The sequence below is a fragment of the Lepisosteus oculatus genome, chromosome 14 (genome assembly GCF_040954835.1).
Source record: "Lepisosteus oculatus isolate fLepOcu1 chromosome 14, fLepOcu1.hap2, whole genome shotgun sequence".
Lineage (NCBI taxonomy): Eukaryota > Metazoa > Chordata > Actinopteri > Semionotiformes > Lepisosteidae > Lepisosteus > Lepisosteus oculatus.
Genome location: NC_090709.1, coordinates 9,558,605 through 9,584,130, shown reverse-complemented (window position 1 = coordinate 9,584,130; position 25,526 = coordinate 9,558,605). Strand labels below are relative to the sequence as shown.

Here is a 25,526-nt window from a genome sequence, read left to right as displayed (position 1 = left end):
TGTGACGTCACAGACACCAGCCAGAGCGCCGGGATCAGAGAGCGAGACCGCGGGAGGCGCGCGGAGCGCACGGAGACTTATTGATCACTTATCTATCGACAACCAATTAATTCAACTGAAGAACCGTAGAATAATCGATTAACTTCACTGATTGGTGAGTACTGACCCTGTTTTAAATATCTAGAAAACAGTCAATACAGCCTCTATCGATCAATTACAATAGCGTCTTTAGTGTTAATAATGTTCAATCAGAAATTAAAGAATTATTATTCAAATGATTGTTTAGGAATTGTATGCTAGAGCTTAAAAATTATATTCCAAGTTGATAAATTCTTAAAAACTGTATTCCAAGTTGATAAATTTGTGTAAGTAAAAGCTGAAATGCATTTTTCCACTGTTTACAAATCATAAGTATGGTAACCACGGCGACAGGCGCCAAGTCACTGTGCACTGCTAGGTGTCTCGCCTTCGTCACAAAGAGCGGTGTGACGTCACGGATAGCAACTAATACTAATATTGTCTTCATGTTAATATTAGTGTAAGTACAATCGGTAGTTTTAACATTAATGCTAGTGTTCATGTGAGTATTAATGATGATAGTGCTACTGATTGTTTTAATACTAGTTTTCCTGTTAATATTAATGATAATTATATAGATAAGGTTAGATTTTTTACTCTAGTAGTCATGTTAGTTTTAGTGATAGCATTACTGTTATTATTAGTATTATAAGTGTAGTAGTATTTTGTGTCAGTGTTGGTGATGATGATAGTGTAAGTCTTAGTGATAGTGTTACTGTTGCGATATAATTGGTATTTGTATTAGTGTTATTTATAGTGTATTTGTAGTTATGAGTGTATGTGTTTGTGAGTGTGTGGTGTTTGTGAGGAGTGTGTGGTGTCTGTCAGTGTGTGAATTTGTGTTTGTGAGTGTGTGGATGTGTGTCTATAAGTATTCGTAGTGTCTATGTGTGTGTCTGTGAGTCTGTGTAGTGTCTGTGTGTGAGTGTTTGGATGTGTGTCTGTCAGTGTGTGTGAGTGTGTGTGTAGGTGGACTTGTGCTCCACTGGTGTGTCTAACAGAAGTGATCCATCAACAGGTGTTGAGGTCCAGAGCTGTTTGCGAATGGAACCACTTTCTAGAGTCCAGACCCACATCCACAGATCTGTGAGTGCCCTGTTTTTATCACTATTAGTAGTAATGACAGCAGTAATAGTAGCAGGAGTATTAGTATCAGAATAAGTATTAGAATCTGAAGTCATGGTGGTAGTAGTAGTAACAGTAGTAGTATTAGCAGCAGAAGCAGTAACAACAGTGGCAGTTGGATTATCCAAGCAGTTACTTCAGAAACTAAGGTTTTACAAATTTATACTCTACTTTTCTATGCATGTTTTGTAAAGTGCCTTGATGCTCTGGATTAATTAAATTAAATTAAATTTATTTTTATATAGCGCCTTTCACAATAACTAGGTTGCCCCATGGCGCTTAACAAAGGAAGTGACTGTACAGTGGATATAAAAAGTCTACACACTCTTATTGAAATTGCAGGTTTTTGTGATGTTAACCCAGAAATCAAGATAAATCATGTCAGATGTCTTTCCATCCTTAATGTGACCTTGCCACCAACAAAATTCAAGAGAAAAATTTTGGAAAAATTGAAACTAATAAACCTACAACACCCTGGTTGCATAAGTGTGAACTCCCCCAACTAATACTTTGTGGAAGATGCTTTTACATTTATTACAGCAGTAAGTGTTTGTGAATAAGTCTCCATGAGCTTTGCACACCTGGACTTTGCAATTTACTCTGTAGACAAGCAAATCTGTTCAAGGAAGAAACTCAGTTTAGTGAACTACTGGTGAATTCAGCACAAGTTTTGTCATCACTTGTTAGGATGGCTGAGTTGTCTAAGGTGTCAGACTTGAGAACTGATGTCTTTCATCTTGGTTGGGTGTTCTGGTCTCCAAATGGAAACATGGGATTAAATCCCACTTCTGACAGCTACTTTTTTATTTTTTGTGTATTGTTCCTGTCTTATTGTGCTGACAATGACAATAGGAGGAAAACAGAGAAACCGCTTATCAAGAACATGATGGGCAGGAAAATGCTTCGTCAACACTTAAATGTGATTAGCAGAAAGGAACTTTTAGATGGGCTCCAATTTCTGCTTAAGAACTTTTTGAGCTGTCTGTAAGTAAAGAAAGATTTCCGGTAAGGTGTGCATTCAAAAGTCAAAGACCGAAATATACAGTGCCTTACGAAAGTATTCGGCCCCCTTGAACTTTTCAACCTTTTGCCACATTTCAGGCTTCAAACATAAAGATATAAATTTTTTATTTTATGTGAAGAATCACCAACAAGTGGGACACAATTGTGAAGTGGAACGAAATCTATTGGATTTTTGAAACTTTTTTAACTAATAAAAAAATGAAAAGTGGGGCGTGCAAAATTATTCGGCCCCTTTACTTTCAGTGCAGCAAACTCACTCCAGAAGTTCAGCGAGGATCTCTGAATGATCCAATGTTGTCCTAAATGACTGATGGTGATAAATAGAATCCACCTGTGTGTAATCAAGTCTCTGTATAAATGCACCTGCTCTGTGATAGTCTCAAGGTTCTGTTGAAAGTGCAGAGAGCATCATGAAGACCAAGGAACACACCAGGCAGGTCCGTAATACTGTTGTGGAGAAGTTTAAAGCCGGATTTGGATACAAAAAGATTTCCCAAGCTTCAAACATCCCAAGGAGCACTGTGCAAGCGATCATCTTGAAATGGAAGGAGTATCAGACCACTGCAAATCTACCAAGACCTGGCCGTCCCTCTAAACTTTCAGCTCAGACAAGGAGAAGACTGATCAGAGATGCAGCCAAGAGGCCCATGATCACTCTGGATGAACTGCAGAGAACTACAGCTGAGGTGGGAGAGTCTGTCCATAGGACAACAATCAGTCTTACACTGCACAAATCTGGCCTTTATGGAAGAGTGGCAAGAAGAAAGCCATTTCTCAAAGATATCCATAAAAAGTCTCGTCTAAAGTTTGCCACAAGCCACCTGGGAGACACCCCAAACATGTGGAAGAAGGTGCTCTGGTCAGATGAAACCAAAATCGAACTTTTTGGCCACAATGCAAAACGATATGTTTGGCGTAAAAGCAACACAGCTCATCACCCTCAACACACCATCCCCACTGTCAAACATGGTGGTGGCAGCATCATGGTTTGGGCCTGCTTTTCTTCAGCAGGGACAGGGAAGATGGTTAAAATTGAGGGGAAGATGGATGCAGCCAAATACAGGACCATTCTGGATGAAAACCTGTTGGAGTCTGCAAAAGACCTGAAACTGGGACGGAGATTTATCTTCCAACAAGACAATGATCCCAAACATACAGCAAAATCTACAAAAAAATGGTTCACAAATAAACGTATCCAGGTGTTTGAATGGCCAAGTCAAAGTCCAGACCTGAATCCAATCGAGAATCTGTGGAAAGAGCTGAAAACTGCTGTTCACAAACGCTCTCCATCCAACCTCACTGAGCTCGAGCTGTTTTGCAAGGAAGAATGGGCAAGAATTTCAGTCTCTCGATGTGCAAAACTGATAGAGACATACCCCAAGCGACTTGCAGCTGTAATCGCGGCAAAAGGTGGCTCTACAAAGTATTAACGCAAGGGGGCCGAATAATTTTGCACACCCCACTTTTCATTTTTTTATTAGTTAAAAAAGTTTCAAAAATCCAATAGATTTCGTTCCACTTCACAATTGTGTCCCACTTGTTGGTGATTCTTCACATAAAATAAAAAATTTATATCTTTATGTTTGAAGCCTGAAATGTGGCAAAAGGTTGAAAAGTTCAAGGGGGCCGAATACTTTCGCAAGGCACTGTATATTTCAGTTTCTTCTCTTGTATTTTCCTTACTATTTTACTGTCCCTTTCCCCCATATGGAGATGTATCCACTGCCAATACTGCTGTCTGATTATTTAAATTATCTGTAAAACTGTTACATGACTTTATCTAATTGTACATTTATAAGACGGTCTGTGAGACATTTGTGAGAGTAGCTGAATCTCAGGGCTGGTATGGAATCACACACAGACGGGAATCAATATACTGATCATAGTGTCACTACTGGTGTTTATTACATAAATACTTTATATAAATAATAAGATAATTCCACACTCATGTGTGTTATAAAACATTTATAAACATTTTGGGAGGCTGACATACAGTAAAGAAAGTAATACTGAAGGGCTGGAAGTCCTGGAAAGGGTTAATAGAAACTTCTTGCTTCTGACCTGGAACAGAGCCCACAGCTGCCAGATCAGTGACCCCTGAGCCCAGTTCACAGAGAGGAGAACCAGGAGCTCTTCTCCGTCTCTAAGAGGCTGTGGGGAAGGAGAAAAGGGGGAGATGGGACTTGAATCCAGGCTGTTCTGATATTATTCATGGAGCAGCACTGATTGTCTGAATATTTTCTGGTCCTGGATTGTGAGGATAGCGAGCAGTATGGAGTTGAGCTTCAGTCTGAGTGTTAGTCTTCACTGTGAATCTGAATGAGAAGAGAATATTGATTTTTTATTCTGCCTCTGAGAATTTTTCTTCTTTGCCAGGTGGTGTTACATCCCCTTTAGATACTCTACACAGACTGCCAGAGAGAAGAGGAGAGAGAGAGATGGACAGATAAGAGCACACGCAGTAAGAGAGACATACGTCTTGATTTACTTTGAAGCAAGTGTTCATTTCCTTTCTGGAACAAGTTGTTTCTGAACTTCAAGACATTTATACAACTTCTGAAAGATAAAATACTAATCTTGCTTATCAGGACAGAAGAAATACTGCAAAAAAATGCCAGTGATTTTTTCTCATTTTAACGAAATGTGCAGAAAAACAACGGCAGTGCATCTCCATCGTCTTGATTTAGCTTAATACAAGTCCTTTTATCACTTCCTTTTATGAAAATAAAAACCTCTTCAGAAGAGCGGCGCTTCTCACAGGAGAGAATGAAAACAAAATCTTTTTCAGGGACGCTGATTTTTCTCTTTGGGGGAATTAAAAGCACTTGTTGTAAGTGACCTTGTGGCGCAACGGTAGTGCCTCTGACTCCAGATCAGAAGGTTGTGTGTTCAAATCATGTCGAGGTCAGCTGATGTGTCTGCAGACACCACGTAGGTCATCTGAATGAAATAATGGAGCAGTATGGAACACACAGTGAGGAGCGTATGCAATGAGTCATTTTGAACACGACAAGAGAAAAGGCACACTGCACATCCGCAGAACATGATGTCCGACTTTAGAGACAGTAACATCAGAGATTGGAAGTTCTTGGTCCAGGGTTGCACCGATTCTGAGTCTTGTTAGCTGGAATGGATGGGTTTGGGGGTGTTGATACCAGAGTGGTCCAGGAGGGGGGTGCAGGTGTCTCAGGGGCATTCTTGTTTTTCTATGAGTTCAGGTTGATTCTGTTGGTTCTGTCACGAATCTCCCTCACGCAGGCAAGCGCTCCCGCATTCCCACGAGCTCTCCCCATACCAAACGTGCACGCGTCAATCAGTCCTCTACTTAAACCCTCATCTGTCCCCCGGTCATTGCTCACGATTGAGATTCTCTCCCGGAGCTTACCTACTAACTACGCCTTTGCCTTACTACGACTTCTCCCCTGGACCTCGACCCCGCTTTTCGGACTACCGCTTTAGCCACTCGATTTTGTACCTTCGCCTGTTTTACGCTTTCTCGGATCCTGACCACAGACTGTCTCTTCGTTTACGCCTCTGCCTTCTGAATCCACACCGACACAACTTCTACGCCTTCCCGGACTCGGACCCCTGCCTGTTTACTCCGACTACGCCTGCGTCTCGCGCCAACCCTACCAAGGGCACCGCATTGGATCCCTATCCTCAGCAGTCAGCCCCTGCGTGACAGGTTCTTAGTGTCTTGGTTACATCCGTTTGTGTTTATAGATGAAAAAGCTATTGAAGAGCACCCCCACCCCCCACCCATCTCGGTGGAAGTTGCCATGTTCAAAAAATACTAAAAAGATAATTAAAGTTGCACACAACAAAGCATGACTGTGAAAGGTCAGGAGGCCTGCCTAGTTAGCACAACACTTGATTACAGTAAAAAAAAAATCATTAAAAATAAAGAAATGTTCCACAACTCAAAACAAGGTTGTATGAAGTTAGGGGAGCTGTCTGGTGTGTAAAACACCTGGTTGCAGGACTGTGGCTGTTGTATTTGAAATGCTATTGAGCCATGAAGACGACCCACCTATCCCAGTGTATTACCTGTAGTATCTTCAAAAAATCATAAACAAATAAAGAAAGGTTCCACAACCCAAAACAAAGCTGGGAAAAGTCAGAGGACCTGCTTAGTGTGCAAAACACTTACTTGCAGCATTGTGGGTGCTGTGGTTTAAATGCTAATGGTTTGTGAACAGAATACCCCTATCCCAGTGCATTGTGCCATACTAAATAAAAGCACGAGAAAAAGAGATTCAGAAAGCAAAGCTGTGTCAGTGTTCTGTGTAAAAAATCGGTTTGAACATCATGGGAGCTGTTTTTAATAAGTTGCTGAGTAAAGAATATTTTAATCTTCCTGCTGTCAGTAGTATTGTCAATATAGTTGACCCTTACCTGGGTGAAAACAGGGCGTAAAGGAAGGGTTTCAGAAATCAAACAGCTTTATTCCCGTGCTTACAGTCTGGGTAATTGGAGACAGGGCTGTTCTGCTTCCTATGGTCATATACAGGTTTTTCGCTCAAAGCCGTATTGAACAGTATTTCTCGCATTGTGAACGTCTGTACACAGCGGTCCCCCGGGTTCCAGTTAGTGCGTAATTAAGCATCAATGACAAACTGGAGGTTTTAAAAAAGATAATTAGCTCACTGATAGTTTGATGTAAAGGCTGTGGAAATATCCACAAGTCGTGGTCTTTAAAATGCATTTGGTTTGAAGGCGTTCTGTGCTTCCATTGTGAAGATATGGACAAAAGAATATTTGTGCTTGGTCAAAAAAATGTAATAAAAACTAAAAGTAAATGCTGAGAAAGCATTCACAATGTATTTTATACACAAAGGAAGTATTCTCGCAACTCTAAGAGGTTTCGCGTAAACGCTGCAAGTGTGCCAAAATTGTTTTCGAACTTCAAGCTAACTTTACCCCGGTGGAGAGAGCGATGTCTTCCTCGTTAATATAGTGGCAAGTATCCCCGCCTGTCACGCGGGAGACCGGGCTTCGATTCCCCGATGGGGAGAAGCTTTTCAGAGTGTGAGACCACAGAGGAACTGTGCAGAGACTTCTAATACCTGGAGGCAAGGAACTACTGGTTCAGTAACTGACGACCACGGGAGACATTGGCATTGGAACAGAGGTACTGTACAGAGACTTTTAACACCTGAAGGTGACGAACAAGGAAACTGGCACAGCTAGCCGATTCAAACTGAGGGGAATGTAATACAGCCTGCAGAGGATTTCTATCACTACCGGAACGGAGACTGGGGAAATAGGACTGGGCGATACTCCTCTCCTTCAAGTGGGCCATCAGAGACTACAGGGACTAAGTAGAAACATTTGTGTGGCCCTCTTCAGTATTTTACAGGGAAGACTGCTGCCCCTCTGTATTCAATATGACCCTGGGAAGGACCTTTTGCTGCTGCGAATGCTGTTTTTCGATGAAGTGACAATGAATGTGAATGTTGTTATAAAATAAAAGGGCACTTATACAATACAAATACTTGTCGCTGGTCTGTGTGAGCATTGGTGATTCTGGGAGATAAACAGAACCTGTGGTCATGTAGAGGGGCCCTAGCACCCCGTTTGTATTGCTAGGTGGTGTAGTTGGACACGGGGCAGGAACATTCCTCGCCCATAGGGTTCACCTTACTGTGACATAAACATTAAAATAAGCCCCTATAGGACCAGCAGAAGTGAGATACAACATCAAAAGAATACATCAATTAAATAAAGTAAGGGGATCTCTTTAATTCAAGACTCCAGCCCAGCCTGCACTCAGGGAGCAATCCTAGGGGTGTCATCTTCACACCTGTCTTTCCTGGGGAAGGATGAAGGACCGGTTCCCCTCAGACAGGAGCTGGGCGCCCTGGGTGTGCGGTTCTGCAGGCTGGATGGCTGTTAGGAAACGTGGAGAGACACTACAGCCACCGAGCTCTGAGCAGCAGGACTGGGAAGTCTGGACAAGAGAACCACGCCCCCTCTCTTCACGGAGATCAAGACCACCGAGATCTCAGGGAGACCATGTCCGAGGTTTGAATATAGAGCAGGCTTTGAGGCCCAGATCTCCCAGGGGACCGAATCTTCTCGGCTTCGGAGCGAGGAAGAGCGGCTCTCGGTCTCTCCACTGGAGAGACCTGCAAACCGACACTCAAAGCTTCCGAATTAAGAACGCCTTTCTAAAACAAAGCACAGAGAAGCCCGTTTTGTCTTTAATTCTTTTTATTGGAAAACAAATGACGTGCAGCAAACTTTTACCTTAACAAGCGTTCAAAGCAGCTGTTGCTAGTAAGCAATAAAAGTAAAACTACAGTCAAAGTCTACATTATCTTTAGAAAGAAGACCGCTCCAATTATCCAACGCTTGAAGTATAAAAGTAAGGCCACCAACAAGAGGATATTGGTAGTTAATGGCTCATTGACATCTTGGCTTCTTTGGCAAGAATCTGCTTCAACAACATGGCTGGGCAGCTTGTTCCCCACCCCCACTACCCTCTGTGTACAGAAGAACCTCCTGTCCTGACTGGAGGATCTCACCCAGCTGTGTCTGGAAAGAAGCCAGAGTATCGGCTTCAACAACACACCTGGGCAGCTTGTTCCACACCCCCACTACCCTGGCTCACTGCGGGTTTATCTAGTAAAGGGTCATACTCACTGTGTGTGTCCCATCTCTCTGTGGGTGTGTCCGATGCCAGGGGGGGGAGCTCCCATTTTGGGTGTGTCAGACATGGGCCCTTGTGGGATTGATCTAGCATTCAGAATCCCAACCAACCTGACAAACAAACTGCTCTCCCCCTGTGCTCTGGCAGGCACTACTGTACCTGTAAAGCACTGACCACTGGGCTAAACGACAGCTACTACCCCACAGCATTGTGAATTATTAACAGCTACAGTCACTGAATGCAACTCACCTCTGCACTCTGCACACACCCTGGACAGGACAGCAGTCCATCACAGGACACACACACTCACACACCCTGGAGAGGACACCAGTCCTTCAGAGGACACACACAGACACAGAAACACACACCCTGGACAGGACAACAGTCCATCAGAGGACAGACACACACACACACACACACACACACACACACACACACACACACTGTACTGACACAGCTGATCACAGGGTGCTAGGGTTCAGTGTTCAGTCATCTCAATGCTGCCTGTGACCTATTTCTCTAAATCACACCTGACAGCAGGTCCAGTCGTAGGCAGCGGGCCCTGTAACAGGCAGGGGGTTCTGTTTCAGGCAGCGGGCCCTGTCTCAGGCAGCATGTCCAGTCGCAGGCAGAGGGTCCTCTTTCAAGCGGCATGTCCAGTTGCAGGCAGCGGGCCCTGTCAAAGGCAGGGGGTTCTGTCTCAGGCAACGGGTCCTGTCTGAGGCAGCAGGTCGTGTCTCAGGCAGAGGGTCCTGTCTCAGGCAGTGGGTCTCAGACTCACCTCCTCCCTCTTCCGCTGGATAGAAAACTTGTCCGTCTGCCTGCTCCCTCCAGTGCAGGGTGTGGTTCCCCAGGAGACCCCGCTGGGCCAGCAGGTCCTCCATCTGCAGACACAGATGGACTGAGCGCTGAGCACCTGGCTGTGTGCTTACAGCTGTGCTCAGTGACTCAACACTCAGGCCTGCTGCACTGTAGGACAGCTCACACAGCACCGGCGTGCACCTCAGACACATCGCTAACACCCCTGGATTCAAACAACACGGGTTCGAGCTCTGAAACATCATGTCGGAGAGCAGATCTGCTCCGTCTCTCCTGCTGAGCCCCTGGATGAGACCTGGATCTGAATCCCTGAGGATCAAGGACAGGAAGTTTATAACCCACCTCTCAACATCTGGAACAGTCTGTCTCGGAGTCTGAAACGCTCCCTTCCTGGGGGAACCCCAGTCTCCTTGGTGTAATTCCAAATCTGCTGTCTGCTCTTCAGCCTCAGGATGGTCCTCTTCCCCTTCCTCCTCTGTGGGTCTGGGGCAACAGGCAACAGTGAGGTCAGGTGAGGGGTGTGAGTGTGTGAAAAGGTCAGGTGAGGTGTGTGAGTGTGTGGTGACACTGACAATGCAGCTGGATCTGCTGAGTGAGACAGACTGAACACTGTCCATCTTACAATAATGACCTGGGGGAACCAGGTCCTCCTGTGCTGTGTTTTTACACAGGCGGTTCGTCTCAGCCCCTCTTCCTGACCTCTCATACAAACCAAGCCATCCTGAGCCGGGGTGGGTCACTGGGAGGGATTCTAGCTCAGATCCCTGTGGAAGACGCGCCCAGTGCTGTCCTCGCTGCTTGATGAGAAGCAGCAGCTCTGTAGTTGGTCCTAATGTTTGTGCCGGAGAATATTTCCAGACCCTGTTTCTGCGTGACTGGTTTCGTTGCCTGTGGGTGATCTCTACCTCTGTGTCAGCGGCTGTGTATTTAAGTCTGGGTCCTTGTGTTTGGATCTGCTGGATCCAAGTGTGAGGAAGAACTGGGCAGCCTTGTGTCAGAGGGCCCTTGGTGCTGATCACCATCTCTCAGTCTCGTGTTTTGTGTGAAGCAATACCCATCTGTGCCTATCCTTCGCCCCCCTTGTTTATCGAATTTCTGTTACTCCCCTCAGAATGCAGATACCGACACCACAACTTCAAAACCAACAGATCTAAGATCTCATTCATACCTGCAGCCATATCCTTAGCACTTGATTATCTATGCAAATTTAATAATAATAATAATTGCTTACACTTATATAGCGCTTTTCTGGACTCCACTCAAAGCGCTTTACAGGTAATGGGGACTCCCCTCCACCATCACCAATGTGCAGCATCCACCTGCATGTTGGTGTTGTGGTCGTGTTTTTTTTGTCTGGTTCTCTGGACGCCCACACTGCTGCTGTGAATAATAGAATAATAGAGACTCTCTCTCTCTGCAGCGGATGAGAGCTGAGGGGCTGACTGGAGACGCGTGCCCAGGGGCTGCTGGACTCCCCCAGTCCTGCACAAGCGCCCTGCTGCCTGACCTGGGAGCAGAGTCACAGGCTCATCTGCCAGGAAGAGAAACACCAGCCCCTTCCTCTCAATCCTAGCAGATCTGCTCAGAGGTGAAGACACAGCGTCTCTCTCGGCTCCGGGTTCGAATCCTCCTGCGTGACACAGCACAGACACGTCTGACACAGTTCCTACAGGTCACTGGCGTGCTCAGGTCTCGCTAATGGGTTCAGTCAGATCTGAATTAACTCAGCCCTGCTGGGCTGCTACTGATCCCCCTGGCTGGTGTGGATCGGTCACCAGTGGAGACTGGGGAATACTCTCGAGATCCTGATCCCCGTTTAAACTGTCAGGACCCCCCACTTCCACTCAAAAACACCAGACTCTGCACTGCTGGGAGAGATTCCCAACAGTGGATTTCTTCATTCTCATCCTGCTCTCCTGTCTTCCCTGCTGATAGCATTAAGGAAATGTTCTTGACTCTGGTCTTGTCCAATTGGGCTGGCAGTGTCCAGCGCCCCAGCAGTGTCAGGCTCTGCTGTTCTGGGTTCAGATGGGCTGGCAGTGCCCAGGTCTGACAGTACTGCCCCAGCAGTGCCAGGCTCTGCTGTTCTGGGTCCAGATGGGCTGGCAGTGCCCAGGTCTAACAGTACTGCCCCAGCAGTGCCAGGCTCTGCTGTTCTGGGTCCAGATGGGCTGGCAGTGCCCAGGTCTGACAGTACTGCCCCAGCAGTGCCAGGCTCTGCTGCTGACCCTGTTCTGGGTCAGAGAGTCTAGGTCTTGTATAGCTGATCTGAAAGTTCTCAGTTTTTCATGTATGTTGTTTTGGTCTTATGTGTCTGTGTTTTCTTTCTAATAGTAGAGATGTTTAAAATAGTTTTTCCAGATTGATCCATTTTGGCTTGCCAATTCTTCTGGTTTTGGTTTATTTAAATTCTTCCATTTTTAATAGAAACTTTTTGATCTATCGATTCCTCGGTTTTCCGAGAGCTGTCCGGTTATGTGTGTGCTTCTTCTCCTCTTCAGGTTGTGTTTGCGGTGTTTTATCATCTCACAGTAAGTAGGTGAGGTGCATATCTGTGTTGTGTGGCTGTCTGTGTTTTTGGTTTGATTGTTCTCGCAGTGGTTTTCTAGCGTTTCTGCACTCTGTATCAAACCGTTCTTCTTGTGCTCTTGTTTCTTGAGTTCGTTTTGTATTAATTCTTTTGAATTTTAAATTTTGAGGCTGGTTTCTGAAATATGTGATTTAAATCTGTTATAGCCCTGTTGATGCCTGATTTGGTGGTTTGATACGCAGTGTTTTGGAATGTACAGTAGTTGATGATGTCTGAATTTCCTGGTCACTTACTATCTCCTCTCTGTCTGTCTCCTGTCTTTCTTTTTTCTCTCCCTCTGATTTGCCTACAAACACAGATTGTCCGTTCTCTATAACTAAACTCATGAAGGAAATACATTTGTTAAAAAAACAATAGGTGAACAAACAACCAACATAGGGAGTAAATAAATAACAATACTGATATCTCTCTTAGTTAAAATAAATAATTTCTTCAAGTAATTAAGAGACAGTATTTCAGTCAGTGACCACAGAGGCTAAAACACTCCTGAAGAACAGATGCCCCATCTCTTTAGGTACACCAATATTTCTATCTTCTCCTCTCTCTCCTCTCTCACTGCCATCTCTAACCTGTCTCTCTCTCTCCTCTCTCACCCCCATCTCTAACCTGTCTTTCTCTCTCACACACCCATTTCTAACCTGTCTCTCTCTCTGACTCTCTCTCCTCTCTCCTCTTCTGTCTCCTCTGCCTACAGACACAAACAGGAGCCTGACTGTTCAGCAGTTAATATTTCAGACGAAGAGGATCTGTAGTTAATTTTAGAGACTCTTGTACCAGTTTATATCTCTTGCAGAGTGGCAGGTAGCTACTGTCTCAATAGCAGGAGGCTCTACACTGAGGAGTCACTCTGCCCTGAGCCTTACCTCCTCAGTGCTGTGTGTCGGTTGGTCAGGGCGTCTCTCCAGCTGAGCTGTTTGTGTGATGTGTGTCACGCCCTCTGTAGCCAGAGGGCGCTCCTTCTCTGTCCTGTCCCTAGTTCCCTGCCTGCTGTCCTTCCAGTCCCTCTCTTTCCCTTGGGCTATATATTTCCGGGTCTTGCACTCTGCCCTCGCTTAGCATGGACGTTCGGATGTCCTGAGACCCGTCTAGCCCCAGGTCGCCCCACGTCCGCTACCTGAGGGCATAGGTATCTATACGGCACTCCTGAACTCTTTGCACTAAGGAGCCCGGGCCTTTTTCCTGTCTCGCCGCTACGCATATGGGTCTTTTTCCGCTCTCCTGCCTGTGTCTGTCAGGGGGTTTCAGTGGGAACAGTGCAGGAAGGACATCAGAGAGTCACCTTGCCTGAGAACTTGCACATTAACTCAATGCCTGGGTCTTCAGAAAAGCTTTTTCATTGGTTGATCCCTCTGTCTGCTCCCTTCCATTTTCTATTACACTTCTAATCCCTTGAATTTAATTGTACTACATCTGGTTTCTCCTATCTTTTTATATTGTTTTCTTACTGAGACTCACTTTGAGAAGCCACTTTTAGAGTTGTTAAAGTATTATTATTATAAATGGGATGAGACTGGGCAGTGTGCTGTTCCTAACAGTGGCTCCACCCTGGCAGAAACACCTCCTGCTTTACAAGTTCAATCCAACATAAATTCAGCCAGAACTCTTTCAGTTACTCTTTCTGGTTCCCTTCTCCTTGTTTCCGTTCGGAAGAGGGGACAGAGGGGTTACAACTTCCTTTACATCGCCTATAGACTATAGGAACATATTCCCACCACACAGAACAAGTTACAGTATGAGCACTGAGTGCCTGTTTCCCTACCAGAGGGAGCGTCACCCTCTTTTTTCGCTGCAGAACAGATGTGGGGTGAATGGAGTCTCCCCAAGAGCTCACAGCTGGTGCCCTCTGGCCGCCATCTGGTGTCTTTCAGAACACACTGCGTTCCTATCCTTTGAGCACAGCTTGTCTGAAAGGTCTTTACACCCTGTATGGCTCCCGGCACCCTGCACAGTCACTGGCAGCAGCTGATAGTAGTGATAGGACATTATGAAAGTGCACAGCTGTGTGAGTACGTCTGCTGTAGGGGTGACCGGGCAGCCCAGAATATCTTCAATGGAAAAACTCTGATTTGGGGCCTTATGTGTTGATCTTTCCTTTTGTCTATTTACATATCATATATCTGCTCTACTGTTATATTCCTGTTTTCTCATTATTTGATATATTTTCTCCTGTGATTTGTCGTATCGTTACCTTATATTTGATTATTAAGTTACAGGTATTCTTATCCATTCAGCTGTGTTTGCTGGGTGGTTAGATTGTCTAATTTCCGGTTTTGTTTCCTTTGTATTCCAAACCTGTGATCACAGCTCATCTGAAAGGTTTTTACTCCCTGTATCATTCACCCCACACTGCGTCGCAGACAGTAGCTGCGGTCGTCCACTTTATCTGTCTCTTGGCTGAAAAACTGAAATTCCTGCTCTGCCCGAACTGTCTGTTGAGAGAATTGAAGTGTGATAGAGTGTGGAGTGTTAAAGTAGCTCCTGTCAGGTTTATTGTATTGCTGTTGCTTTGTTTGAATGCCCTTTGTGGGAATGACTCTGTAAATGGCTGACTTGCTTGTAACTCATTAATCCATACCGAATTTGATCTTGAACAAAATTCCAAAATAGTAGAAACATAGAGACCCCCCCCCCCCCCCAAAGTATGAACAGTTGCCTTAAGAATGTCGTGGGGAATGACAGTAATAAGTATTACAGTTTATCTTAAAGAAATATACACAGTATTCTTGTAGTTGGAACGTGAGGTTTAGTGCATATACATTTCAAATCCTGCATATATACTTAGAAAAAATGTAATGAGTATTATGATAGCCTACTGTACTGTATCCTTGCAGATACTTTTTGAACAATCCTCGATTGGACAGCAGAAAAAAATGATATCAGATAACTTTCATATTCTCAATTCTGAATATCAACTTCTCCTCTCTGGAAAACATTTTAGGGTTCCCAGATGTAGATCAAATTGATGCTAATATTCATGTTCCCTTATCTATTTAAACAGGGTAAATAAATCTGTGTCAGTAACGGCTTACTTTGTAACAAACTACGTAATGTGTAATTTAGGTGATGTGTAATATTTTGTGATGTATTCAGATTAGCCGAAGCAATGTGTGTCCATAAAAAGTTTTCACTAGGGGGACAGGACATCAAATAAAGTTGATCTTATCTTAAAACAGTTTTTCCTTATTCAAGTACGTTTGCATTACAAGCATGTGGTTTTTGCATTTTTATGATATTTCGGATGTGAATCTGTTATTTTTGTTGAGCTTTGTCTAGACAAGTAGCCTTACTTATACAGTATGTGGAGCGATTTGCTTATGAGATGTCTGCTTGTTCTATTTCTGAGCTCAGTATAAGGGGTAGAAAGCATGACTGTAACATAACCCACCTCTCGTCCTGGCCCGAGCCTGAGGCTCGCCCCCTAGTGCAGGGTTAGAGGTGTGAAATAACGTTGTAACTATTGCTCCATTAATAACATGTTGATTGCATGTTTCTAGATGGGTATAACAGGGATCTCAACTACAGAGGGGCCTTATTAGCCAATGAAACATGGTAGCTTCCTGAGAGACACCACAGGAAGACAGGAGTTTGTGATGAAAGTTCGGGAGGAATGGCAACAGCCAAGTTCAATCAGACTCGGCAGTTGTCAGTATTTTAGCATTCACTCCTGACTCCTCTCCTGAAACACTGTGAATACTGCACGTGATCCCCCTCTCTCCCTCGCATCCCTCCTCCACCCCGTCTCTACCTGTGCAGCTGTCCCCTGGTCACTCCTCCTCCTCAGCCAAGTGGGTTCGGCCAGATTTTCACACCATGATCCTTTCAGTACGCTTAATTCTTGGTCTTGTTTTTTTTTCTCCCCAGAAAACTGACTGTTCGCCCCACCTCTCCACTAAGTGGCCTCCTGATAAAGTCAGGTTCCCTTGTGCCTTGTGTTTACAAGTAATACTTCAGACCGGTCGGCCTCGCCTCAGGGTGTTTGGGTGTTTGATATTATACAGTTGCAATGCTGAGGCCTGTGATTGTGATGCTTTAAGGCTACAGGAGTCTCTCTGGAAATCCTGAGTGATTTCCAGCGTTCAGGCAGAAATACAGTACCACCCTCCCACAGTGCCAGTCCTACAGTGTCCAGTCTGCAGAATCTCCTTGAGATGTGGACTCTCCGATAAGCGATCCCGCCAGCGAGAGACTAGCTAAAGCAGGATGTTCTGTATGTTTCAGTTAATTATACTGTACATGCACAGATGTTGAGCTCATCATCCTTTTAATTAAAATATATTTTGTCATCTATGCTAACTGTAGCTAAGATCAAACTATCAAGGTTACACATAAATAATTATAAATTAAATATATGCATTATATCGCTAACGCTGATGCAAGAGGCAAGTCATAGGAACTGAACACAGAATGTATAGGAGTCACAGTGAATGAGAGAGGAATGAACTAAATTATTTAAAAGGATTAAAACACTGAAAAACAGGAGACACAATAAGAGATAGGAGATCACAGGAAATACCTCAGTAACAAACATATAAACACACAGGACAGGAGACACAGCGAGAGAGAGGAGATCACAGAGAATCCCTCAGTTTTAAGTAGACACAACTGGACGGGAGACAGAGTGAGGAAGAGTAAATGAAATACAGTGGGATTGATAGGAGACGGGTTGTAAAAAGATTGGACACACAGAGATGGAAAGAAAGACGTGTCGGTTGAACTCGCTGACTGAGTTATTTGACGTTGCTATTTCTTTGGCAGATTAATGACTTCCAAGCACACGAGGTCCAGAATTTCGCTGGCGTGGAAGAATTGTTCCAGGTTGGTTTTCTCCCATTCCTGCAGGTCAGTGACCCTTCAGTCAGACTCTGTGTTCAGGGAGACACACAGAGAAGTCTCACACTGTGAAAAATGCTCCAGAGCATTTGTGCACCTTTTGGAATTCTTCTCCTATAGTGAACAGTGAAATAAAACCAAGAATGGGAGACTTCTTTACACAAAGGGTGGGGTGTGTATAGAACAAGCTGCCCAGCTATGTTGTTGAAGCTGATACCCTGGCTTCTCTCCATACACAGCTGGATTAAATCATGGGATCAATTAATCACTAACTACCAGACAGTGTTGAAAAAAACGAAAAACCTTCTCTTGTTTTTAACCTTTCTTCAGTTTTTAGAAAACCTGTATGCAGAAAAAAGATATTTCATTTTTTTACTACTTCAACAGTCAGATCTCTGGGTATTTAAATCTGACTAGAATGTGTATTGTACAAAATCTCTTTTTCACTATCAGTGTTGTTTCATTCTCATTACTTCTGCAGGTTTTATACTGTGGTTAACAGTTAAAAAAGTCCTAACTTTGTGCTGCTCTCGGTTTGTTGATGGTGGCGTACTCAACATCACTGTTTGGTTGTGTGATGTCTGTAAAGAACAGGATACAGGTCAACACTTACGTTAACTTATACTATACAGGTCATCGCTTATACTAACACTTAAACAACACTTACATTAACTGTACAGAACGACAGGACTCACTGTTCACACTTGTATTGACACTGTACTGAACAACAGGACTCACTTTTCACACTCGTATTGACGCTGTACACAACAGCAGGACTCACTCTTATTACACTTGTTCACATTTGTGTTAAAACTGGACAGAGCAACAAGAAGTTATGTTTTAAAATTTCTGCTAGTTTTATAGGTATAAGTAAAAGGTCCTCACTTTGTGCAGCTTGGGATTTGTTGAATGTGGAGAATTCAACAGCAGTATCTGTCTGTGTTAATTCTGCAAAGAATAAAACACATGTTCTCAACCATTAACACTGTGCAGAGCAACAGTGATCTCGGTGTGTTAACACTGTACAGAACAGGACTCACTGTTCACAGTCATATTGACACTGTACAGATCAACAGGACTTACATTTCACACTTGTATTGACACTGTACTGAACAACAGGACTCATTGTTTACACTCGTACTGACACTGTTCTCACTCGTATTGACACTGTACTGAACAACAGGACTCACTGTTCACACTTGTATTGACACTGTTCACACTCGTATTGACACTGTACTGAACAACAGGACTCACTGTTCACACTCGTATTGACACTGTACAGAACAACAGGACTCACTGTTCACACTCGTATTGACACTCTGGTCTGCCGGAGTTCGTGTCTCAGCAGACCGGAACCTCACCTTTGCCGTCTGCCCCCGGAGGCTTGGCCAGAGAGTAGTAGTCGTTCATTTGGCGTTCTGTTGAAGAAACAAGCGACAGTGTTTGAACCCAGGGGAAAGTGTCACCGTTACTCTGACTCCTTGTGATTACGGTAAGTGTAGATGAAGACCGGCAGGTAAAGAAATGAGGGAGCTGTGTCAGCTTGCGTAGGCTGCAGAGGAGCAGGTAAAGGATTATTCCACGCTGAAAAGAGAAGAAAAGAGACACAACGTGTTGGCTACACACACCCGAAGAAGACTCCACGGCCGAAACTTTGTGTCTCTTTTCTTGTCCTTTCAGCACAGGAATAAAGCTTTACCTGCTCCACTGCAGGAAAAGACAAAGTCAGTGTCACTGGGTGAAGAGCTTCACCATGATTGACATTGACCTGAGCACACAGTTGAACACGGCCACCTCTACCACTGCCACTCCTGGTTTCCACCCCTGCCGACAGCAGCTGGGGCTCGAACCCACAACCCATCAGTCATTTGAGCCCCGAGCAAATGCTCCTCAGCCCCAGTGCTCATCCTGGTTTCCAGATGTGATCTATCCACCCTCCCAGATGGGATGCCGGGCCTTTGCAGAACCTACCTCACCTCACCAGTTCCACCCCTCCAGCATTACTGGTCCCCACTTCTCCAGCTGGGCAGACTGGAGCCACAACAGGAGGTTACAACAGTAGCGTCTACATCGGGGGCCTCGAACCCACGGCCCGAACTGCATGCGGTCACAGCACGCCACCGAGGCCTACCAGCAGGCAGCTGCTCCTTGGGTTCGGGAGGCACTGGACTAGGAACGGGTCCAAGCCACCAGGGGGAGCTTACTGCGCTCTCTCGGGTCAACTGAGAGCTCCCTGCTGTGAAGTCACAGGAGGAACTGGTGCAGTCTGAACAAGACACACTGGGAAATCTCCTGAGGGGCCCCTCCAGGGGCCTTCTGTCATAATCTCAAACACAATCTCAGTGGAGCCCCGCCTCAACCTGTCTGACTGTCCGAACCTGTGGCTCCTCCTCCTGCTGAGCAGGATCACTGCTGTGACAGCTCATCATCACTGGAGTAAAACTGACCCGTCTCTGGATGGTCTTATCCTAGCTCCCTTTCCCTCTCTCGATGTCTCCTGTGTCTGGAGGTGTTCCACAAGGAAACCAGTTCGACATTAAGTGCTCATCCTCTCACTACACTGTTTCCTGGTTGGTACCACCAAGGGAACACAGTGTTTCAATGGTTGGAAGGAAAAGGCACAATTTTTTTAAAAACCCTCAGAGCCACTTTATACTTCTGATGACGATAGAAGGGACATATTTACAAGTACTGTTCTAAAAGGTCTCGGATCTCACCGTTACCGGCTGGGAGTGGAGTTTGCGCCAGGCAGTAATCGGAATCCGTTTTCTCCAGGCATTCTGAAAAAACTCAAAACACATGATGAGAGACCGCAGTTTTTAAATTAGTTGAATGCAGATCGTGGACCGCTGGTTTGCTAACTGAACCAAACTTGCTCACGTACTCCCTGTACTCACGGCTTGCTCTAGCTCCTGTGTCCTTGATGACTTCATAGAAAGGCTCTGGCTTTGTCTGACTGTCTGCAGAGAGAGGAGAACGGACAGGGTGAGTATCTGTAAAGGTGTGGCTGGGGGTCCCCTAGAACCAGAATTGGGGACCCCTGAATGATGTCATCAGTTAGGACTGGAGATTCAGAGTTCAGCTGGAATGAAGACTTAGAGATGTGGGTGTGTGGGGGGGGACCCCTGGACCCCTGTTATAGATGATTAATCTCCAGAGCATGGGCGGGGGAATGGAGAGATGAGTGGATCCTACCTCTGGGTCTCCTTCTCTTTCTGTGGCACAGGATCCCCAGCACGAGCACACAGCACATCAGTAGGACTCCTAGTGAAGACCACATCGCAGCCCAGTTCATTTGCCTCTCCTCTGTAGACACACCAGAGAGCGTGCTGAGATAATTCAGACACGTGCAGAGGAGTGTACACTGGAGGCTGTTACAGTGCACTCCCAGTATTCCCACTGCACTCCTAGTTTTCACAGGGTACCCAGAGCACTCCTCATGTTCACGGGGTGCCCAGAGCACTCCTCGTGTTCACATTACACACCCAGTGCTCAGAGGATACCCAGTGTTCCCATTGCAAACCAGGGTTCACAGGATACCCAGTGTTCCCAGAGCACACCCAGTGTTCACAGGATACCCAGTGTTCCCAGTGCACACCCAATATTCAGAGGATATCCAGTGTCCCAAGGGCACACCCTTGAAGTGGTATTCCAGCCATACTCACTGGGACTTGGAGGAGCAAAAGACTCTGTAGCAGTGGTGCTGCATGTTGTTGAGTCTGGGAATGAATAAAAGAGGTTGGTCCGGCACCAGCTCCAGACACCAGGGGGCGGAATTGACATTGGCATCCTTTCTGTCCCCTTTAACCAATGTGCAAACAACGTATCTTTTATTCCTCATTTATATAGAGGCTGGGGACCCTTAATAAAATGATATACTTTCTCACCGTACGGTGAGGTGCGCTGGCAGCTGTGTGGTGTCCTATTGTTCTGTACAGTGTCAATACGAGTGTGAACATTGAGTCCTGTTGTTCAGTACAGTGTCAATACGAGTGTGAACAGCGAGTCCTGTTGTTCAGTACTGTGTCAATATGAGTGTGAACAGTGTCAGTATGAGTGTGAAGAGCGAGTCCTGTTGTTCATTACAGTGTCAATACGAGTGTGAACAGCGAGTCCTGTTGTTCAGTACAGTGTCAACACGAGTGTGAACAGCGAGTCCTGTTGTTCAGTACAGTGTCAATATGAGTGTGAACAGTGAGTCCTGTTGTTCAGTACTGTGTCAATACGAGTGTGAACAGTGAGTCCTGTTGTTCAGTACAGTGTCAATACGAGTGTGAACAGTGAGTCATGTTGTTCAGTACAGTGTCAATACGAGTGTGAACAGCGAGTCCTGTTGTTCAGTACAGTGTCAATACGAGTGTGAACAGCGAGTCCTGTTGTTCAGTACTGTGTCAATATGAGTGTGAACAGTGTCAGTACGAGTGTGAACAGCGAGTCCTGTTGTTCAGTACAGTGTCAACACGAGTGTGAACAGCGAGTCCTGTTGTTCAGTACAGTGTCAATATGAGTGTGAACAGTGAGTCCTGTTCAGTACAGTATCAATACGAGTGTGAACAGTGTCAATACGAGTGTGAACAGTGAGTCCTATTGTTCTGTACAGTGTCAATACGAGTGTGAACAGCGAGTCCTGTTGTTCTGTACAGTGTCAATACGAGTGTGAACAGCGAGTCCTGTTGTTCAGTACAGTGTCAGTTCGAGCGTGAACAGCGTGACCTGTTGTTCCGTACTGTGTCATTACGAGCATGCAGACAACATATATTTATATTTAATTTATATAGAGGCTGGAGACCCTTAATGTAGTTATATACTTTCTCACCTGAACAATCAGTGCTGCTTTTATTAAAGTCTGAAAAAGAAACAGAGTTTGATGAGACACTGCAAAACCAGCATGGCTACCTCAGCCCCTGCTCACCCTTTAACCAGTGTGTAGCAAAATGGAAATGAGCGAAAGAAGGGAAAGAGAAGAAGCAGGGGAATGGAAAGATGGATCATTACTGTCCGCTGTGTCCCTGATCCAGTTGGTCCAGGGGTCTGTGTCTCTGGTCCAGTTAATACAAGGGTCTGTGACTCTGGTCCAGTTAGTCCAGGGGTCTGTGTCCCTGATCCAGTCAGTCCAGGGTTCTATGTCCCTGGTCTAGTCAGTCCAGGGGTCTGTGTCTCTGGTCCAGTTAATACAGGGGTCTGTGACTCTGGTCCAGTCAGTCCAGGGATCTGTGTCCCTGATCCAGTCAGTCCAGGGGTCTGTGTCCCTGGTCCAGTTAGTCCAGGGGTCTGTGTCTCTGGTCCAGTTAATGCAGGGGTCTGTGACTCTGGTCCAGTTAGTCCAGGGTTCTGTGTCCCTGGTCTAGTCAGTCCAGGGGTCTGTGTCTCTGGTCCAGTTAATACAGGGGTCTGTGACTCTGGTCCAGTCAGTCCAGGGATCTGTGTCCCTGATCCAGTCAGTCCAGGGATCTGTGTCCCTGGTCCAGTCAGTCCAGGGGTCTGTGTCCCTGATCCAGTCAGTCCAGGGGTCTGTGTCTCTGGTCCAGTTAATACAGGGGTCTGTGACTCTAGTCCAGTTAGTCCAGGGGTCTGTGTCCCTGATTCAGTTAGTCCAGGGCTCTGTGTCCCTGGTCCAGTCAGTCCAGGGGACTGTGACTCTGGATCAGTTGGTCCAGGGGTCTGTGTCCCTGGTCCAGTTAGTCCAGGGGTCTGTGTCCCTGATTCAGTTAGTCCAGGGCTCTGTGTCCCTGGTCCAGTCAGTCCAGGGGACTGTGACTCTGGTCCAGTCAGTCCGGGGGTCTGTGTCCCTGGTTCAGTTAATACAGGGGTCAGCTGGAACCTATTTTAGGTTTTCAGAGATGTTCTTTTTTATTTGTGAATGTACCTGTATATTTTTGCAATACGTATTTTTTCCTACTGTTTAGAGGGATATATACACCCACACACACACCCCCACAGTTCTGACTGCATATTTAGTGCAGCAGCTTCCTGTTGGGTTTCTGTGGCTTTTTAAAAAGCCGTTTGTCGATTTCCTCTTGGAGTTACAAGAGCCAGATAGATACGATCGACAAGAGCAGAGAAAATAGAAACGGTAAAAAAAAGGCTTCCTTGCAATCTTGCAATTGCCGGCAATGTTTTTTGTATGTTCGTGTAAGGAAGAGGTGAATTTTGAATGTCAGATAAATTAGAAAATGCTCGTGTGGAGAGGAGTGAGGAACAAGCTGCCCAGTCCATGTTGTTGAAGCCGATACCCTGGCTTCTCTGAAGACACAGCTGGATGAGATCCTCCAGTGAGGACAGGAGGCTCTTCTGCACACAAAGGGTGGTGGGGGTGTGGAACAAGCTGCCCAGCCATGCTGTTGAAGCCAATACCCTGGCTTCTCTCAGCCCAATTGGCCATGAGCTGTCACACAGGCCAGATGGGCCAACTGACACTTCTTTAAACAAAGGGGCGGTGTGGTGGCTCTGTGGCTAAGGATCTGTGCCTGTGGCTGGAAGGTTGCCACAGAATCCCACAGCCGGCAGAGGAATCCTACTCTGTTGGGCCCCCGAGCACAGCCCTTAACCCCAAGTGCTCCAGGGGCGCTGTATAAATGGCTGACCCTGTGCTCTGACCCCCAGCTTCTCTCCCTGTCTGTGTGCCTGTGTGTCTCATGGAGAGCAAGCTGGGGTCTGCAAAAAGACAATTTCCTAATGCAAGAAACTTTATATGGCCAATAAAGTGATCTTATCTTATGATCTTATCTAAGGGGTGTGGTGCTCCACACTATAACCAGAAAGGCTTATATTTTCCATTGGTGTTTATCAGAGGACAAAAACAATTAATACAAATGATGTATTTGCAGAAGTAATTAACCAGTTAACAAGGGAAGTAGTTTGTTGTAGATGTGTCCTTGAGTTAACACTGCTAATTCCAAACAAGATAGCGGGTTGCATCTGCTCTACCAGAGTGATTGCTCTTACTGCGTCATATTAACCTGAAGAAAAGCTCCATTTCTCTACTAACGTCGATGCTTTTGATGCTTTTCTTCCAATTGCTGCTGCTTCATAATCCTTTTCAGTTTTTGAGAACCAGATATTTAGCTTTGAAGCTGGAATTACAGAATATGTTAAGATATAAAACATGTGCAATATGTAGATATTCTGTCTGTGGTGCAGCTCCTACAGTAAATTATCTGGTTCCTATCCTCTGTATCTATGTGTATACTGTACGTACATACACAGTGGAAAGCGACAGTACTGGGACAGGGAGATGAAATTAAATGCACTGGTGTTTAAGAGACCAGTAAAGTCATATAGAGATCAGCAGAAAGAAAAAACCCACTGTTTCGGCTGCTGAGCTCTCTGAAAGGTGTGATGCACAGTATGTATAAATTATAGACCTATTTACACATCGTATGTGTGCCAAGATCTATGTATATGAACAACTACAGGTTTATTCCACGCTGAAAAGAGAAGAAAAACAACATTTCATCATATAAACTTCTTTTTTTCTTCTCTTTTCAGCGTGGAATAAACCTGTACTTGTTCATATACATAGATCTCGGCACACATATGATATGTACGTACATGTATAACCTCTACTTGTTGCTTTGCAGCCTACGCATGCTGACGCAGCTCCCTACGTGATCTGTGTACAGTACATGTACATATCGTATGTCTGTGGAGAACTATGGATATGAACATTTACACTACAGTAATACTTTCATTTCTACGATTTTTGTCCTGCCTCCCAGCAGCTGTGTTTTACACACAGAAACGTAACAAAACAGAACACCCAAATATCTCCAAACATCTGCTGGATGTGTTTGTCGAAATGCACGTACAGTATGTGTGTAGAACGCTCTGGGACTCTGTAGTGTGCTGGGGGCCAGGTTATGGAAGGTGATGGAAAGAGGATGGGAAGACGGAGCTCGCTCACCTGTGGAGTCGCCTGAGCATCCGGTGACTTCCCCCACGCGGTTCAGAGGGAGCAGCAGCAGGAGGAGCAGGGAGATGAAGAGGCAGGCTCGGAGTCCCATGGCGTCTCTGCAGAGACCAGCTGTGTCACACTCACACAGGCGCGGGTGTGAGCAACACAGCTATTTGAACCCCCGCTGCTATGCTGGAGGGATGGGGGGGGGTGACATGTCGCTCGGTTTCCTGCGAGTAGTTTCAGAAACTTGTGTCTCCTCCCAGCAAAAATGAGTGAAAAAAAATAACTGAAAATCAAGATTTGGAGACATTTAATTGCTCTGTATTTACACTTTAAGCAGGAACTGACCCATGAATAACTGGCTTACAAACCCCAAGTCGAGTCCAGTTGAGCCTCACTGTATGAACTGTGTTCAGTACTTATCTAGATGTGTTGTATTTAAACAAAGCAATGTTTATTGCAGCTTTGGAATCAGTCCAGAGAAAAGCAACCAGATACGTACCAGGGTTGAA

At 45.3% G+C, this 25,526-nt stretch overlaps 1 protein-coding gene and 2 long non-coding RNA genes across 7 annotated transcripts; 1 reads left to right on the top strand and 2 right to left on the bottom strand.

Annotated features, from left to right (window-relative positions):
• On the top strand, positions 1–17,121 carry LOC138242883 (uncharacterized). 2 transcript variants are annotated; one of them, XR_011191753.1, is made up of 6 exons: positions 1–154; positions 1,097–1,164; positions 4,603–4,687; positions 11,118–11,285; positions 16,149–16,226; positions 17,043–17,121. It is a non-coding gene; the product is annotated as an uncharacterized lncRNA (long non-coding RNA). The 2 variants fall into 2 exon arrangements; XR_011191752.1 differs by lacking the exon at positions 1–154 and adding an exon at positions 556–580.
• On the bottom strand, positions 9,281–10,241 carry LOC138242937 (uncharacterized). The gene is made up of 3 exons (XR_011191816.1): positions 10,040–10,241; positions 9,660–9,762; positions 9,281–9,554 (listed from the first exon to the last, which is right to left on the bottom strand). It is a non-coding gene; the product is annotated as an uncharacterized lncRNA (long non-coding RNA).
• LOC138242837 (uncharacterized) lies at positions 17,060–25,320 on the bottom strand. 4 transcript variants are annotated; one of them, XM_069198413.1, is made up of 10 exons: positions 25,021–25,320; positions 21,934–21,963; positions 20,783–20,836; positions 20,313–20,423; positions 20,015–20,077; positions 19,835–19,897; positions 18,479–18,535; positions 18,003–18,065; positions 17,636–17,698; positions 17,095–17,149 (listed from the first exon to the last, which is right to left on the bottom strand). In XM_069198413.1, the coding sequence occupies exons 1-10, from the start codon at positions 25,118–25,120 to the stop codon at positions 17,139–17,141; spliced, it is 615 nt and encodes a 204-aa protein (XP_069054514.1). In that variant the 5' UTR covers positions 25,121–25,320; the 3' UTR covers positions 17,095–17,138. The 4 variants fall into 4 exon arrangements, with proteins under 4 accessions (XP_069054516.1, XP_069054514.1, XP_069054513.1 ...); XM_069198415.1 differs by lacking the exon at positions 17,636–17,698 and having other exon boundaries at positions 17,060–17,149; XM_069198412.1 differs by lacking the exon at positions 17,095–17,149 and having other exon boundaries at positions 17,616–18,065.
• Positions 25,321–25,526: the final 206 nt, after the last annotated feature.

Bases quoted from the DNA above. Each gene is read 5' to 3' on its own strand.
- LOC138242837 (XM_069198412.1), bottom strand. From the start codon at position 25,120: ATGGGACTCCGAGCCTGCCTCTTCATCTCCCTGCTCCTCCTGCTGCTG. The intron at 20,837-21,933 runs GTGAGAAAGTAT...ATTCATTCCCAG, and splicing joins AAGCAGCACTGATTGTTCAG to ACTCAACAACATGCAGCACC. The intron at 18,536-19,834 runs GTGAGATCCGAG...TTTCTTCAACAG, and splicing joins TCCACTCCCAGCCGGTAACG to AACGCCAAATGAACGACTAC.